Here is a 15,640-nt window from a genome sequence, read left to right as displayed (position 1 = left end):
TGCATTTTTCACATGTCTTGTGAAATGCTGGGCATTTATTTCTTTTGTGATTATAACCACAATAGTGACAGTTAGTGACGTAGTGTTGACTTGGCGCTTGAAACTTCGCGGGCTTTCTGTCACTTCCGCCTTGTTCGTTTTGATGTCTGGATTGCATATGGCGGGTTATTTGAGTTTTGGCGCCTTTTCTGTCGTGTTGACTATATACCCTCGAGATTTCGTTATCTCTTGTTTCGGATGTGGCATTTAGCATCCTTGATTGGAGTCGTGTTTGCTCTGCACTCTGACCTGCTTGAATTGTTTTTTGTAGGTCTAAATTTGGTTCTCTCAATAATCTTTCTCTTAATCTCATGTCTCTGATTCCACATATCAGAATATCTTTGGTGAGACTGTCTGTGAGGTTGCCGAATTCGCACTGTTGTGCCTTTTGGCGCAACTCTACTACGTACTCATCGAATTTTTGATGTTCCGCTTGTCCACATGTGAAGAATTTGTGTCTTAGGAAAGTTATGTTTTTCCTGGGTTCACAATATGCATCGAATTTTTCGATTACTGTCTGAAGGTTCATTTCTTCGTCGGGTGAATCGAAATCCAGAGTGGAATGGATATCTCGGCCTTTGGAACCGATGCAAGTTAAAAACATTGAAGTTTTTACTTTGTCTGGCTTCATGTCACTTTCTGTTGCTATCAAAAAGAGATTGAATTCTTTTTTCCACTTTTTCCATGCTGCGGCTAGATTTTCCTGATTAAAGTCTAGGTCTTTTGGATGCGGTAAATTTTCCATTTCGTCTTTGAAGTATGATTTCAACTTCTTTTTTCCTTTGGTTTCTGTATTTTGGGTTCTTTTAGTATTCTGACACCATGTTGTTGTTATATATATATAATGTATTGAGTATTAAAGGAAGTAGTGAGTATTTAGTATGAAAGATTAAGAAAATGAGAGAGACTGAAACAACGTGTTAACGATACGAGATACTTTATTCGACTGCCGTTGTTGTACAAGTTAATTGTTTTCGCGGGAAACAAAGTGAAAGTCCTTTTATCAAAGGAGACAATGGGCGACGTTGATTGTTCATGTTTGTTGTGATGATTATATAACAGAGTGGATTTGGTAGACGGAAACTGTAAGAAGCCCGCCGTATGTGTGTTTGTAACATCGCTTGACAATATCTATGCTGGTGTTTACGTCCACATAACCAGCAGTAAGGCTAGAGACCGATAAAAACTAGGCTTACAAAGAATAAGTCCTGGGTCGATTTCCTCGACTAAAGGCGGTGCTCCAGTATGGCCCACGAATCCATCATAGCCAATCTATATTAAACTTATATAATACAGCTAAAGAAAAGAGTAAACAAAAACGTATAGCATATCAAATGATCGAAAGAGAATACTTAGGATATAATATAGGGGCCCTAAAAAGATGCTGACAAAGCAACGACTCAAGATCTCTCGCCACGGATACGACGGGCAAGCTGGATGTCCTTGGGCATGATGGTCACTCTCTTAGCGTGGATAGCACACAAGTTGGTATCTTCGAAAAGACCAACCAAGTAAGCTTCGCTAGCTTCTTGAAGAGCCATCACAGCAGAACTCTGGAAACGAAGATCAGTCTTGAAGTCCTGAGCGATTTCACGAACAAGTCTCTGGAAAGGAAGCTTCCTTATGAGAAGTTCGGTGGATTTTTGGTAACGTCTGATTTCACGAAGAGCAACGGTACCGGGCCTGTAACGATGAGGTTTTTTCACACCGCCAGTAGCTGGGGCACTTTTCCTGGTTGCCTCGGTAGCCAGTTGCTTACGTGGAGCCTTTCCACCGGTGGATTTACGAGCAGTTTGCTTAGTACGAGCCATCACGATATGTCAGCGAACGAAAATTAGTGAGAAATGGTCACAGTTTATACAGTGTGACCGTTAGAGAAAGAAAGATTGGGCGGGAAGATAGCTTCTTTAGATTTAGAAAACGACAGCTACCCCACCCCTGTTTTGATTGTGATTGTTAGTTGTCATCTGACATCGTTAGTTGACATCTGTGTAACTGTGTAAACTCAACCCGTGCTTGACGTTGAATTGTTACTAGCGCTCTTGTGAGAATTTTGCCCGTAAGGGTGGCAAAAATAATGGCTAGCCCAGAGAGGAAGACTGGTCGGAATGGAAGAAATCCGAAACCTAAGATTGTCGTCGGACTCGGAGGAGGATATACAAAATAAACAGAAAAAGCCGATAGCAAGGAGAAGTATAGAGGCACCCAGCCTTGAGGTGGGTGGCGCGAGAAAGAACTAAATTTTGCTGCAGCAGCTAGCGGGAAAAGAATAAATATAAATCTAGAAAATCTGGATGAGTTAAAGCAAAATATTACGAGAGTTGGATCCGAAACCAAGGTGGAGCAATCCAAGGAGTCACAAGAGAGCGTTGAACGTTCAACATTAACTTTCAAAACGTTCAACATTAAGGAAAAAACGATCGGATTCACAAAAGAGGATCAGATCGAGAAATGTCTAAATCCCATAAGGGATAAAGTAAAATTTATAACTACAGGAAAGAGGTTTGCCACGGTTGAGGTGAGGTTTAGCACGGAGGAGGAAGCGAGGTTCCATTCGGTGGAACCATTAAAGACGGACAAGGCACTGCTTCTGCCCTTATATATGGGCAGAAGGACCTCGAAAATTACTATAACGAAGGTGCCGCCTGAGATGGAGTTTGAGAAGCTGGTGGCGGCTGTGACTTTGGGCCTCGAGGCAAAAATCAACATCATCGATGCAGTGGTGGAGAAGACGAAATTCTGAGTCGGCCAAAAAGTAATGATTACCTTACAGGCCGAACCAGCCACATTGGAAGAAATCGCAGAAATAATAGAAATTGGCGACAACCGTCTACCAGTAATGGTAGAGCGCCGCCAACATAGGTGCTTCCTATGCGGCAAAAAGGAACACCTCAGAAAAAATTGCGAGCCGGCAGAGAAGGGCAAAACGGTCGAACCTCCAGCCTCCGCTGAGGCCTCTGCAGTACCAGTGACGGCAGAACCAGCAACATCAATACCAGAGGAGAAAGAAGGGGAGGGATGGATAGCAGCAACAACAAAAAGAAAACATAGGAATCCCTCCCCGGAAAAAGGAAGAAAGGAAGGAAAAAAGCGAGAGATCAAGAAGGCAAAAAAGCCGGAGAACAATGCCTTCGTCGCGTTTCGAACGGTGGACGGTGAGGTGACGAGGCGCATCGAAACACAGCACCTGCAGGAGATAGAGGTGGCTGACAAGATGAAAAAAAGACAGATAAAAGTTTATAAAATAAGCCAAAGGACGTAAAATGTGTTGGCAAACAATTTCAGGAAGGACGTGGGCCCTCTGCAGATGGAGGTTTCGAATCGCCTGTACGAAGGCCTGATCCAGCCGACTCCACGGGCCCCAGACAAAGAGGAGGCGGTTCTCCCCCGCCCCCCGGACTCAGAAGAAACAAAGTAAGTGATTTATGGCTGTTCAAGTAGGGTGTTTAAATGTGCGTGGCCTGATGACGAACTGGAAACAGGGGCGTTTCCTAAATGACACCAGGTCACACGATTTGGATGTTGTTGTAGCTACTAAAACTCGGTTGAAAGGGCCAAGAGATCTACTCCCGCTCCTGGATGGCTACGAGAAATTTATTTCTCCATGTCGGCAGGAGGGCGGAAGTGGGGTCTTGGTCCTACTTAAAAGGAATAGAGTTTCAGAGAAAAAGGTAATTTTTGTTGACCCAGAGGGCAGGCTGGTCGTCTTAGATCTGACTTTCAGTTGTGGTAAGGAGATCAGGCTGGTGGCGGTGTACGCACCCCATTCACATCAGACTGATTACTTTCGAGACCTGGAGAAATTTCTAGGGACGTTAAAATTCATAGTGATGCTAGGGGACTTTAACACTATTGTCAATGCGCGTGTCGATAGTGTTGGCTCCAAAAATGATAGGAAACCGAACAGTGGCTTCCGAGATCTACTGAGTCGCTTTCAGCTAGTAGATCCTTACATACTGGAATTCCCGGACGCTCCACTGTGGTCGTGGTCAAATAGTGACGGGTCTTCCAAATCTTACATAGACAGGATTTTTATTAGAGAACTAGATAAAGACATAGTTAAGTGTCCACAGTTTCACTTGGTCAGTTACAGTGATCACAAGATGGTCACCGGTAAGCTGTACCTAGATAAGTTATGTAGAAAAGGATCCGGTTACTGGAAACTCAATAAGTCCCTTTTGACGATTGAGGAGTACAGAAGCCGGATTACGTTACTAATTCAGAGGGCGTTAACCGGTTCCATTCTTAACAACAAATGGTGGTTAGCGTTCAAAAGAGCCATAAAATACGAGTCCATTAGATATAGTATAGGACTAGCAAATAAAAGGCGTAAGAAAGAAGAGGGGCTAGTTAAGGCCCTAGAGGAAGCCCTTAGATCTGGCGACGGGACTCAGGTGAGGGCGAAGACACTGGAATTAAACCAGCACCTCAAAGCCAAGCACATAGGTTGTATCGTTAAAGCTAGAGTTCGCGCAATGGGGTGCGAAGGAATTAAGGCCGCCGGATGGGCACGAGTTGTGGAGGCTCAATGCGGAAACGATTCCACAATTAAGTCTGTGACGAACGAGAAGGGCGATGTGGTAAACGAACCCGAGGAGATGTGTCGGACTTTTCAGGAGCACTTCGCCCAGCTTTTCGGGGGTGAAGGTGGACCGGATGAGAGGGGAGACCTTACGGTCTTCCTCGCCTGGCTGCCGCGCCTCTCGGGGCGGGATGCGGAGAGCTGTGAAGGGTCAATCACGCCTGAGGAGGTGACTGAGGCCATAGCCGACTGCGGCAGAGGTAAGGGGCCGGGACTCGATGGTTTACCCTCCGAAATATATAAAAGTATGCCTGACTTGTTCCGGCCAATACTGGCCAGCGTTTTCGCGAACTGGAATCAGTATGGGAGGATTCCCAGGTCTGTATGCTGGGGAGTGGTGACGCTGATCAGGAAGGACCCGGGCAAGGGGGATAGAATAGATAACTTTAGGCCCATCACTCTGCTGAACGCAGAGGTGAAGATTTTGGCCAAGGTGTTAGCGAAAAGGTTGACGCATGTCGCGGATGGCCTGATCGGGGAGGCACAAACTTGTGCAGTCCCCAGAAGAACTATTCAGGATAATCTTCAACATATACGTTACACCGAAGAAGAATTCGGGAATAACTCTGGCAAGGGTGGGGCACTGGTCCATTTAGACCAGAGTAAAGCTTTCGATAGGGTGAACCATCGTTACTTGGTGTCTGTGCTCGCACAGTTCGGGCTGGGTATTGGTTTCCTCAGGTGGATTATACAGTTGTACGACAGCATTGACTCGATCGTTCGGGTGAACGCTCTACTTTCTAGGCCGTTCCGCATCAAACGGTCAGTTCGTCAAGGGTGTCCGCTCTCCCCGCTCTTATACGTGATGGCTCTAGAGCCGTTACTGCGAAAGAAGAGCGTCATCCCGACGAATCCAGGAGGAGGATCTGTTACAGCGTATGCGGACGACATCACCAACATCGTGACCAAGGTGGAACTCCTACAGAATGTAGGAGACAACATCAAGGAGTACGAGACGGTGACAGGAGCAAAAATCAACCGGGAAAAGTCAGTCGGCTTGCAACTCTGCACCTGGGTTGGCAAGTCGATGCCTTCGAATAGCATCATGGGATGCTGGACAGAGGGCCCGGTTAAATTGCTAGGGATCTGGTTTGGTCCAGGTCTCCAGATAGAAAAGAACTGGTATGAGGTCGCGAGCAAGGTGGCTCACGTGGTCAAGACTTGGTCTTGGCGGTGGCTATCCTTGAAAGGGAGGCGAAGGTGGCCAATGTGTTCATGGCATCGGTCATCATATACCGCCTAACCGTCGTCCCTTGTCCGGATTCGTGGTTGAGCAAGATGGAGAGGCAAATCTTTCGCTTTTTGTGGAAGGGTTCCACTCCTCTTGTGAGACGTTCTATTTGTTGTCAAAAGCCGTTAAAGGGTGGGTTAGAGATGCCTTAGCTGTTGATGCGCAAGCATGCACTGAGGTTGAGGCATCTTTGGCTCTACCTGGAAGGTGAACAGGTGTGGTCCCCGCTCGCAAAACAGTTGTTCCCCAGCTTAGCCAGTTTTGGTGGTAGAGAAACCTGGTTCCGTCGCAGACTAAGATTAAGTATGTGGTATTCGGAGTGCCGTAGAGCTCTCTTACGCTTCCGCAGCTCGGGCAATGCCGGCGGCTTTGGTACCACTGCAGCGTTCTATAGCAGGTTGGTAGAGGCCGGAAATGATGATACCCTGGGAAGGACCCTGGGTCTCGATGGTAATCAGTTAGACAGCCTGTTCCAAAGGACATTCGGACCAGGGACACTGGATAATCTTCAGAAGTCCTTGGCCTGGCAATGTTACAGAAGAGCCTTACCCGTTCGAGATAAACTCACAAGACATGGTCACAGAAGACCATCGGTCTGTCCAAAATGCGAGCGAGACGTGGAAACAATCCTGCACGCTATTGGTCAGTGTCCGGATATTTCAGACGTGTGGGCTTATGCCGAACACCTATTGTTGGACGGAAGAAGAGTACAGCGGTCGTCTGAGTCAATCTTAAAAATCGACCCGCCTGGTTTCATGACGAACGAAGGTAAGCATTGCTTTCTCGTGATAGTAGCAGTTGCGAAAGGGGTTATATGGAAGACTAGAGTGAAAGGTATAATGACAGACACCATGATCTCTGGCACCGCCCTAACGAACTTTTTCGAGTTCCATCTGAAAAGAAAGGTGGGGCTGGAGAAAATGTGTCTGTCAGAGCGCGTATTCAAAAAAAGATGGATGCGTGTTGCACGGATGCTAGGTGTGAAAGGCCTTGCATGAACACGCCATGAACTTACCAAAGGTTTCAGTTAAAATAACAGGGCTTGTGGGGTCAGCTATCCTGTTCTTTTGACTTCATATGTCCATTTTTGTTCGTTTGTTCTTGTAACTCATTCGATTTCATTATAAATAATTCATTCGATTTCACTGTAAATAATTCCATTTCATCCACATGACCCCAAATCATTGTATTGTCCCCATCTGTGAAACCCCTTATGGGTAATAAAGAAATTTATTCATTCTCCGTTCGCTGACACATCGTGATGGCTCGTACTAAGCAAACTGCTCGTAAATCCACCGGTGGAAAGGCTCCACGTAAGCAACTGGCTACCAAGGCAGTCAGGAAAAGTGCCCCAGCTACTGGTGGTGTGAAAAAACCTCATCGTTACAGGCCCGGTACCGTTGCTCTTCGTGAAATCAGACGTTACCAAAAATCCACCGAACTTCTCATCAGGAAGCTTCCTTTCCAGAGACTTGTTCGTGAAATCGCTCAGGACTTCAAGACTGATCTTCGTTTCCAGAGTTCTGCTGTGATGGCTCTTCAAGAAGCTAGCGAAGCTAATTTGGTTGGTCTTTTCGAAGATACCAACTTGTGTGCTATCCACGCTAAGAGAGTGACCATCATGCCCAAGGACATCCAGCTTGCCCGTCGTATCCGTGGCGAGAGAGCTTAAGTTGCTTTTAGCATTGTAGAATGGCCCTTTTTAGGGCCCCTATATTATATCGAAAGTCCCCTCGGTTGATATGCTTTTCGCTTAGTTACATTTTTTCAGGTTTCTGCTGTCTTTATACTTAATGTACTACCTTGCATAAACGAATGGAACCCGAACGGTGATGGTCAATCCTCTTAGGTACACGTATGTAGTCGTCTTAAGGTCGTTTTGATTAACATTCATTTTGTGAGTGTAACTGCTTTTTATGTGTATTAGAGAAGTTCCTTAGTCCTTATCTTACACTGGAGCGCGATATTTTGATGTTATCACGAAGTCGTACGTTTAGATTTTAATGGGCAAATTTCGATATATCTCAGTTTCTTTCGTTACGTCTATGTATAAAGAAAAAGGTTTTAAGAAGTTTACTCTGTATTTGAAATATATTGTGTATCTTAACTGAATTAGAAATTCGGACTGAATCTTGCTTTATGCACTGCATATAACCCCTCAATTTGGAATTTTCAAAAAGTTTTGCGAATGTGTATTCTACGCAGGAATTCATACGATGCAAGGACCAAAATAAAATTTGCACTATTTAAGGGTTTTTAGCTGTTATTTTTAGCATGTCTCATATTCTTATTTGTTTCAATCTTTCAACACATTGCTGGGATTTAAGCAAACAATTCGGACTTTTAAAATGCCCCTAATCCAGACTTCGTAAATTGATTTTAAAGTTTATTTTTTTCAATCTTGAATCCTCTCAAAAAGAGGTTTATAAATGCCGTGCGTAACCGACCTTATTGGGGATGGAAAAGACTCGGGTAAACATTTTGTAAAAGTTCTATTAAACAACCCGTTTCCATTTTCCCATTACAATATAAGTTTTTTTTTCTTCTCTTGAGCCTACTGTCCACTGAAGAGGTTACATAAATATTACTCCCTAATATACATACTGTATTGTAGTAAGTACTCAGTCACCGTGTAGTACTCTTTGAATTGAGCATTGTTTGCGTAGTGGTTGTCAAAACTCAGTTTAATAAAATTATAACCGTACATCGTTCTGTTCCTGTCATTTTCCCGTTACGTACGTTTTTTTATTTTTTTGTCAGTTTGAAAACAGTTGGTCTGATAAAATTTGTAAATGAATTGCTTGTGTATAAAAGGGGACCGTTATTTGAAAATTTTTCTGACCGTCAACGCAATATTACCATATAGAAATACGGTACATGTACTTAAATTTTCATTTCAATTAATCAAATCTGCAGTCCTGAATCTGATAAAAATCGCTGTCAATATCACCTATCTAAAGAAAAAGAAAATATTCACTTCTAATAGGCGATTCTTCAGAGCAAATAGTATCCCGCCCCGAAAGAGAACATCTTTGGCTATTAATGAAACGTTTCCATTTTAGAAAATAAGTATTTAAATGCCTAATAGTTTACTTTATCTTCAAAAAACTTTAAAACCGTTTCTTATATTTATTCTTTTACTTATTATTTGACTGCGGCCATCCTAGAGCACTACCTCAAAGAAATTGACCCCAGGACTTTCAATGTAAGCCTGGTACTTATTCTATCGTCAACTTTTGCCGAACGGGGAACGTAAACACTAATATCGGCTGCTAAGCGATGGTGGCGGGGAACAGACACATATACGACGGGTTTCTATCAGTTTCCTTCTACCAAATCCACTCAAGGGATATAGAAGACACTTGCCCAAGGTGCCAGACACATGTGGTTGAAAAGCAAGCTTTTTAACTCACAGCCATGCCTGTTCCTATTTAAATTTAAAAGCTATGTTGAGGTTAAAGTACACTTGGATATTTAAATAAACGTTTATTTCTAAAACGTTTCGTTAGTAGGCTAAGATTTTCTCTTTCGGAGCGGGATATGATTTGCTTTGACGAATCAGTTGTTAGGGGAATTTTTTCTTTAGATGCGTTGATTTTGACTGCTATTTCTAGCAGGTTCAATGGACAGTAGACTTAATTATAATGAAAACGTGTACAATGTTTGCGTTGACGATCAGAATCAAATTTTCAAATAACGGTCCCATTTTATACGCAAATAATATTCAAACTGACAAAAGAAGCTGATAGTATGTAATGTATTATTTTTGAACACCTACTCAAAATTTAAATTGCTACCAAATCAAGTCCACTGAATCGGGTTTCCACTTATTACATGCATATAAAGAAAAAATAACAATCCCCGACGGGGAACTGAAGACCGGCACGGGATGAGCGGGTCTTGCTCTTTCCCTTTACTTTACCTCCTTTACCACGGTCAGTTTATTAAAATTTATTCAAATTGGTTGCAGATTATGCAGCGAACAGCAAATTTAGCTGGTTATATTTATTTTACCTTTAAATAAGCTTTAGTCGGCTCCATGACGTAGTAGTTGCTAATTAGGCATCCATGTCACTTGACTTTTGAATTTTAACCAATGAAATCACAAGGCGCCAGATTAAAATAATCGTCATCTGTTGCATCAACTTGTAGCCCCGGAAATGGTAAACAAAAGCAAGTGAAAGGAGCGCAAATCTCAATATTTACCAGTTGCTCATAAATTTTACACCCAAACTATCAAGAGTTTAAAATGCAGCCATTAGTTACATCGTATTAAATCGACTTAGCCTACCAGTCGGCTACTGTGGATCCTATATCCAAAAATTAATAGCTTGTTAGAAATATTTTTTTTTTTCACAAGGCCTGAAATTTTGTAGGAAGGGGGCTCATCGATCACATCGACCTTGAAAGGATGAATACTAAAGTCGACCTCGGTTGAGTTCAAAACGTTAAGATGGATAAAATGTTGCTAATCATTTCGCCTGAGTGCTAACGTGTGATTTTGTCTCTATACGATGTTACAAAAGAAAATTTTTAACTCCGGGTAAAATGGATATATATTGATTTTTTTTGCTACGGAATCCCACGTTTTTGGTTACGGAGGATCCGATTCCGAAAAAATTTTCAAAAATCGCATTTTCGAAATTTCATTTATGTTACCGCAGTTTTGTGAAATTTAGCTGTTATTTCTAGCAAGTGAGCAGTCTGCTTGAAGGCCTGAGGGTATATATACTCTTTTTTCTTGAAATATTGCAAATAATTCATTTTCTACGTATTTCGCAAAATATTTTCTAAAAAATCCGGATAAAGTGAAAAATGAAGTGATGGGTGGGGTTGAAAATGCTTTTTCAGAATCGGATCCTCCGTAACCAAAAACACGGGATTCCTTAGAGAAAAATCAATATATATCCCCGGATCATGTGAATTTCCGAAAGTCTCCTCCCCACCCAGAGGGTCGCCAGCGTGCATGCATATTCCCCACACCAGGCTGGTTAATTTTTCTATTGTTCCCGAGTGATACATTGACCCAAAGACCTTGTAGGACGAGGGTGCTATAGAATGTGCCTAAAAGAAGAGTTGTTAAGGTGGTGTCAGAAACAGGCTGAATCCCTCATTTATTTTACACAAATTTTGAACAAAGTAAATAAGTTTTTTAACTAAGTAAATAAATTATTTTTTATAAACAACTAAGGTTACGTTTAGGGTTAAAAAACTTCTTTTTAAATTACTTACTTTGTTTGAAAAATATAAAAAAAACCATTTTCTGATATGTACTCAGCGTTGAAATACAAACATGTATACGCGCAAGTCGTTGTAGGACCGACTACTTACGACTAGCCAGTGCGCACTGTTCGCTAGTAGTGCCGAGATAAAGTGCGTGCCTAACATTTTTACATAAAAGCATGACAGTGCCAACTTCAATAAAATCAGACATAGCCAAACCAAAATATCCTTAGAAAGAACCAGTTTTGCATGAAATACACCTGGACGCCAGGGAGAATTCTGCTATAAATACAGTTTTAGGTAACGTTAAGACACTTTACAAATACAAACGCAAATCAATAGAAAGTCGAAAGTAACAATCATGAGAACATAGGTGGTCCTGAAAAGGACCGTTATTCGCAGAGCAAAGACTAAGATTTACTTGCTGCTAGTGTACTTGGTGACAGCCTTGGTACCCTCAGAGACTGCGTGCTTGGCCAACTCACCAGGGAGGAGAAGACGGACAGCAGTCTGAACCTCACGGCTACTGATGGTTGAACGTTTGTTGTAGTGAGCCAAACGGCTAGATTCAGAGGCTATTCTTTCGAACAGATCGTTGACAAAACTGTTCATGATGGACATAGCTTTGCTGGAGATGCCAGTGTCGGGGTGGACTTGTTTCATTACTTTGTAGATGTAGATGGAATAACTTTCCTTCCTCTTCTTCTTTCGCTTCTTGTCGCCGGTAGGGCGAGAGGCCTTAGCCTTGGAAGCCTTCTTGGCTCCTTTCGAAGCAGTTGCTGGTGTTGGTGGCATAATGTCAGTTACATACGGTCAAACTGCTTGCCTACTCTATTTATAATTGACAAGTAGGCTCAGCGGAGCAACTAGCTGACATTGCGCGCCTTTCAATTTCATTGGTGGATTTTGACAGCAGCCTAATCACGTGACATGATCCCGCGCTCGTTTTCGCTTAGCAGCTTGTGACTGCTGGAGCCTCCTAACTTGTATTTAAAGGCAAAAGAAGCTCAAAAAAGTATTATTTGGAGTATTTTGCTGAACGCTACTGTCAATCTTTGAATATGTCTGGACGTGGTAAAGGAGGTAAAGTAAAGGGAAAGAGCAAGACCCGTTCATCCCGCGCCGGGCTTCAGTTCCCCGTCGGTCGTATCCATCGTCTTCTCCGTAAGGGAAACTATGCTCAACGTGTTGGTGCCGGAGCCCCAGTCTACTTGGCCGCTGTAATGGAATATTTGGCTGCTGAGGTGTTGGAATTGGCAGGAAATGCTGCCAGAGACAACAAGAAATCGAGAATTATTCCCCGTCACTTGCAGTTGGCCATCCGTAACGACGAAGAATTGAACAAACTTTTGTCTGGAGTGACCATCGCCCAGGGTGGTGTTCTTCCCAACATCCAAGCTGTCCTTCTCCCCAAGAAGACTCAGAAGGCAGCCAAGTAAATTACTTACTTATTACTGAGGCATTTGTGCTTTATCGTATCAACGGTCCTTTTCAGGGCCACTCACACTTTGCGTATTGTTTTCTTTCGGCTTCTTGTTTGCGATTTTTGTCTTTTGAATCCTTTCTAATTCATCTCCCCAATTAAGTTTTAAAGCTTTTTTTTTCCCCAAAAATTTATATTGTCCATCTCAATCTACCCTTCCCCTAAGTTTTCAAGTGTCACTCCTACGTTTCGATAATTTTGTGTAGAGAGATAAGGTATAGGTGAATAAATGAGAAAGTTTAAAGTTTGAAATTGAGGCAACCTAGTAAGATGCAAATCCTTTGTCTATTTAATTTCAATTTGCATGTTCGACAACCCGCAGCGACGAAGGAGCGGGTTGTAAATTTTAAGATATTGGAAAACTACAGTGAGAAAATAACGAGGAAGGTATCAGGTGGTCGTGCGATGTGCTAGGGACCCTATTTTATTTTTTTATACAGAAATGGCTGTTCACTGCTTCTTTTTAAAATCATAAAACTGCTTTAAATCATTTCCAGTCAAAATAAACCCGCTGATTTATTACAGCCGCCTACTGCTGCTGTTTTCTTCCTGAGATGAATACAAGAAGGCTCGCCCCCTCAACGAGTTCCTACCGTAACACCGCGGAGTGAACGACGTTTGTTGCGCAACTGAAAACCCCCGCCTGTTATTTGAATAAATCAACCTCCTATTATATTTAGCATCACTAATAAAGTTATTGTTAAAATAATAGCCAGACTGAAAATATAACGAATCTTAGATTCAACAAATTTAGAAAATTTAATATCGGTAGCTGGTATTTTTCAATGACTTCTATATCCCTTGAATGGATTTGGTGGACGGAACTGATAGAAACCAGTCGTATATTGGCACCCCGTTCGGCAAAAGGAGACGATAGGCTTACATTGAAAAACTTGGTGTCGATTTCTTTGAGGTAGTGCTCTGGCACGGCCGCAGTCAAATAAGTAAAAGAATAAATATAAGAAACGGTTCTAAAAGGTTTCTAAACTATTAGGCATTTAAATACTTACTTTCTAAAATGGAAACGTTTCATTAATAGCCAAAGATGTTCTTTCGGGGCGGGATACTATTTGCTCTGAAGAATCGCCTATTAGAAGTGAATATTTTCTTTTTCTTTAGATAGGTGATATTGACAGCGATTTTTATCAGATTCAGGACTGCTGATTTGATTTAATTGAAATGAAAGTTTAAGTACATTGCTCTGAAGAATCCGCCTATTAGAAGTGAATACTTTTTCTCTATAGATAGGTGATATTGACAGCGATTTTTATCAGATTCAGGACTGCAGATTTGATTTAATTGAAATGAAAATTTAAGCACATGTACCGTATGTACATACGGTAATTAATATTGTGTTGACGGTCACAAAAATTTTCAAATAACGGTCCCCTTTTAAACACGAGCAATTCACTTTCAAATTTTATCAGACCAACTGTTTCCAAACTGACAAAAAAAAAGCATATAACGGGAAAATGACAGGAACAGAACGATGTAACGGTTATAATTTTATTAAACTGAGTTCTGACAACCTCTACGCAAACAATGCTCAATTCAAAGAGTATTACACGGTGACCGATTACCTACTACAATACAGTATGTATATTAGGGAGTAATATTCATGTAACCACTTCACTAATGTTCAGTGGACAGTAGACTTAAGAGAAAAAAAAAACTAAGATTGTAATGGGGAAATGGAAACGGGTTGTTTAAAGTCGGTTATGCGGGAGAATCCTGCCTTACGCACGGCATTTATAAACCTCATTTTGAGACGATTCAAGATTGATAAAAAACCTTAAAATCAATTTAAGACAGACATGCCACTAAGCATATTACCCATCACGCTAATTATTCTGCCACCTTTTCACATTCGAAGTTCAAATTCCGCCACGGCAGGTCTTGGCTTTCAACCTTTCAGGGTCAATAGAATAAGTAGCAGTTGAGTACCGGGGTTAATGTAATCGACCAACCCCTCACCCAAAATTCTCAGGGATTAATTCAGTCCGAACTCAGTCAAAACACGCAAGATATTTCAAATAGAGTTAACTTCTTAAAACCTATTTCTTTATACATAGACGTAACGAAAGGAACTGATAAACAACGAACTTTGCCCATTAAAACCCAAACGTACGACTTCGTGATAACATCAAAATATCGCGCTCCAGTGTAAGATAAGAACTTCTCTAATACACACACAAAATGAACGCAAATCAAAACGACCACATACGTGTACCCAAGAGGATTGACCATCACAGCTTGGGTCTCATTCGTTTAAGCAAGGCAATAAAGTATAAAGACAGCAGAAACCTGAAAAATGCAACTAAGCGAAAAGCATATCAAGCGAGGGGACCTTCGATATAATATAGGGGCCCTAAAAAGGGCCATTCTACAATGCTAAAAGCAACTTAAGCTCTCTCGCCACGGATACGACGGGCAAGCTGGATGTCCTTGGGCATGATGGTCACTCTCTTAGCGTGGATAGCACACAAGTTGGTATCTTCGAAAAGACCAACCAAGTAAGCTTCGCTGGCTTCTTGAAGAGCCATCACAGCAGAACTCTGGAAACGAAGATCAGTCTTGAAGTCCTGAGCGATTTCACGAACAAGTCTCTGGAAAGGAAGCTTCCTGATGAGAAGTTCGGTGGATTTTTGGTAACGTCTGATTTCACGAAGAGCAACGGTACCAGGCCTGTAACGATGAGGTTTTTTCACACCGCCAGTAGCTGGGGCACTTTTCCTGGCTGCCTTGGTAGCCAGTTGCTTACGTGGAGCCTTTCCACCGGTGGATTTACGAGCAGTTTGCTTAGTACGAGCCATTTCGTTATGCTAGCGAACGAAAATTAGTGACGCAAGTAATGGCCACACTTTATATAGTGTGACCGTTAGAGAAAGAAAGATTGGGCGGGAAGATAGCTTCCTCAGATTTAGAAAACGACAGCTGGCCGCCAAAGCGGTTGCTGCTGCTGATATCACACTGTTCATTCGTTGCTTTGGAGCACGTGGTCTGCTGATCGAGTTGTTTTCTGCTACGTCCGTTTGACTGTTAATATATATAGCTTTCTCTGTTTAAAATTTGTATTCTCGCT

At 42.2% G+C, this 15,640-nt stretch overlaps 4 protein-coding genes across 4 annotated transcripts; 2 read left to right on the top strand and 2 right to left on the bottom strand.

Moving 5' to 3' along the window:
• Positions 1-1,439: 1,439 nt before the first annotated feature.
• LOC115215397 lies at positions 1,440-15,556 on the bottom strand. The gene is made up of 4 exons (XM_029784555.2): positions 14,967-15,556; positions 12,122-12,341; positions 11,561-11,854; positions 1,440-1,858 (listed from the first exon to the last, which is right to left on the bottom strand). Exons 1-4 carry the CDS (start codon positions 15,369-15,371, stop codon positions 1,440-1,442), a joined length of 1,338 nt encoding a protein of 445 aa, XP_029640415.1. The 5' UTR covers positions 15,372-15,556.
• On the top strand, positions 7,114-7,628 carry LOC115215525 (histone H3-like). The gene has a single exon (XM_029784707.2). The coding sequence runs from the start codon at positions 7,114-7,116 to the stop codon at positions 7,522-7,524; it is 411 nt and encodes a 136-aa protein (XP_029640567.1). The 3' UTR covers positions 7,525-7,628.
• On the bottom strand, positions 11,384-11,870 carry LOC115215528 (histone H2B, gonadal-like). Its single transcript, XM_029784710.2, has one exon. It carries the CDS (start codon positions 11,868-11,870, stop codon positions 11,493-11,495), a length of 378 nt encoding a protein of 125 aa, XP_029640570.1. The 3' UTR covers positions 11,384-11,492.
• LOC115215531 (histone H2A) lies at positions 12,117-12,528 on the top strand. Its single transcript, XM_029784712.2, has one exon. The coding sequence runs from the start codon at positions 12,137-12,139 to the stop codon at positions 12,512-12,514; it is 378 nt and encodes a 125-aa protein (XP_029640572.1). The 5' UTR covers positions 12,117-12,136; the 3' UTR covers positions 12,515-12,528.
• Positions 15,557-15,640: the final 84 nt, after the last annotated feature.

This window comes from Octopus sinensis, linkage group LG9 (assembly GCF_006345805.1).
Source record: "Octopus sinensis linkage group LG9, ASM634580v1, whole genome shotgun sequence".
Classification (NCBI taxonomy): domain Eukaryota; kingdom Metazoa; phylum Mollusca; class Cephalopoda; order Octopoda; family Octopodidae; genus Octopus; species Octopus sinensis.
Note: the sequence above shows the minus strand (reverse complement) of the source record. Positions and strands in the feature narration are given on the sequence as shown.

What these genes read in the sequence shown, in the direction of transcription:
- LOC115215525 (XM_029784707.2), top strand. Translation starts at nt 7,114, where the DNA reads ATGGCTCGTACTAAGCAAACTGCTCGTAAATCCACCGGTGGAAAGGCT.
- LOC115215528 (XM_029784710.2), bottom strand. Translation starts at nt 11,870, where the DNA reads ATGCCACCAACACCAGCAACTGCTTCGAAAGGAGCCAAGAAGGCTTCC.
- LOC115215397 (XM_029784555.2), bottom strand. Translation starts at nt 15,371, where the DNA reads ATGGCTCGTACTAAGCAAACTGCTCGTAAATCCACCGGTGGAAAGGCT. An exon ending in GACATATTCAAAGATTGACA is followed by an intron (nt 11,855 to 12,121) that starts GTAGCGTTCAGC and finishes CACCAACACCAG; the next exon opens with CAACTGCTTCGAAAGGAGCC. An exon ending in TGTCCGTCTTCTCCTCCCTG is followed by an intron (nt 1,859 to 11,560) that starts GTGAGTTGGCCA and finishes TCGTTCGCTGAC; the next exon opens with ATATCGTGATGGCTCGTACT.
- LOC115215531 (XM_029784712.2), top strand. Translation starts at nt 12,137, where the DNA reads ATGTCTGGACGTGGTAAAGGAGGTAAAGTAAAGGGAAAGAGCAAGACC.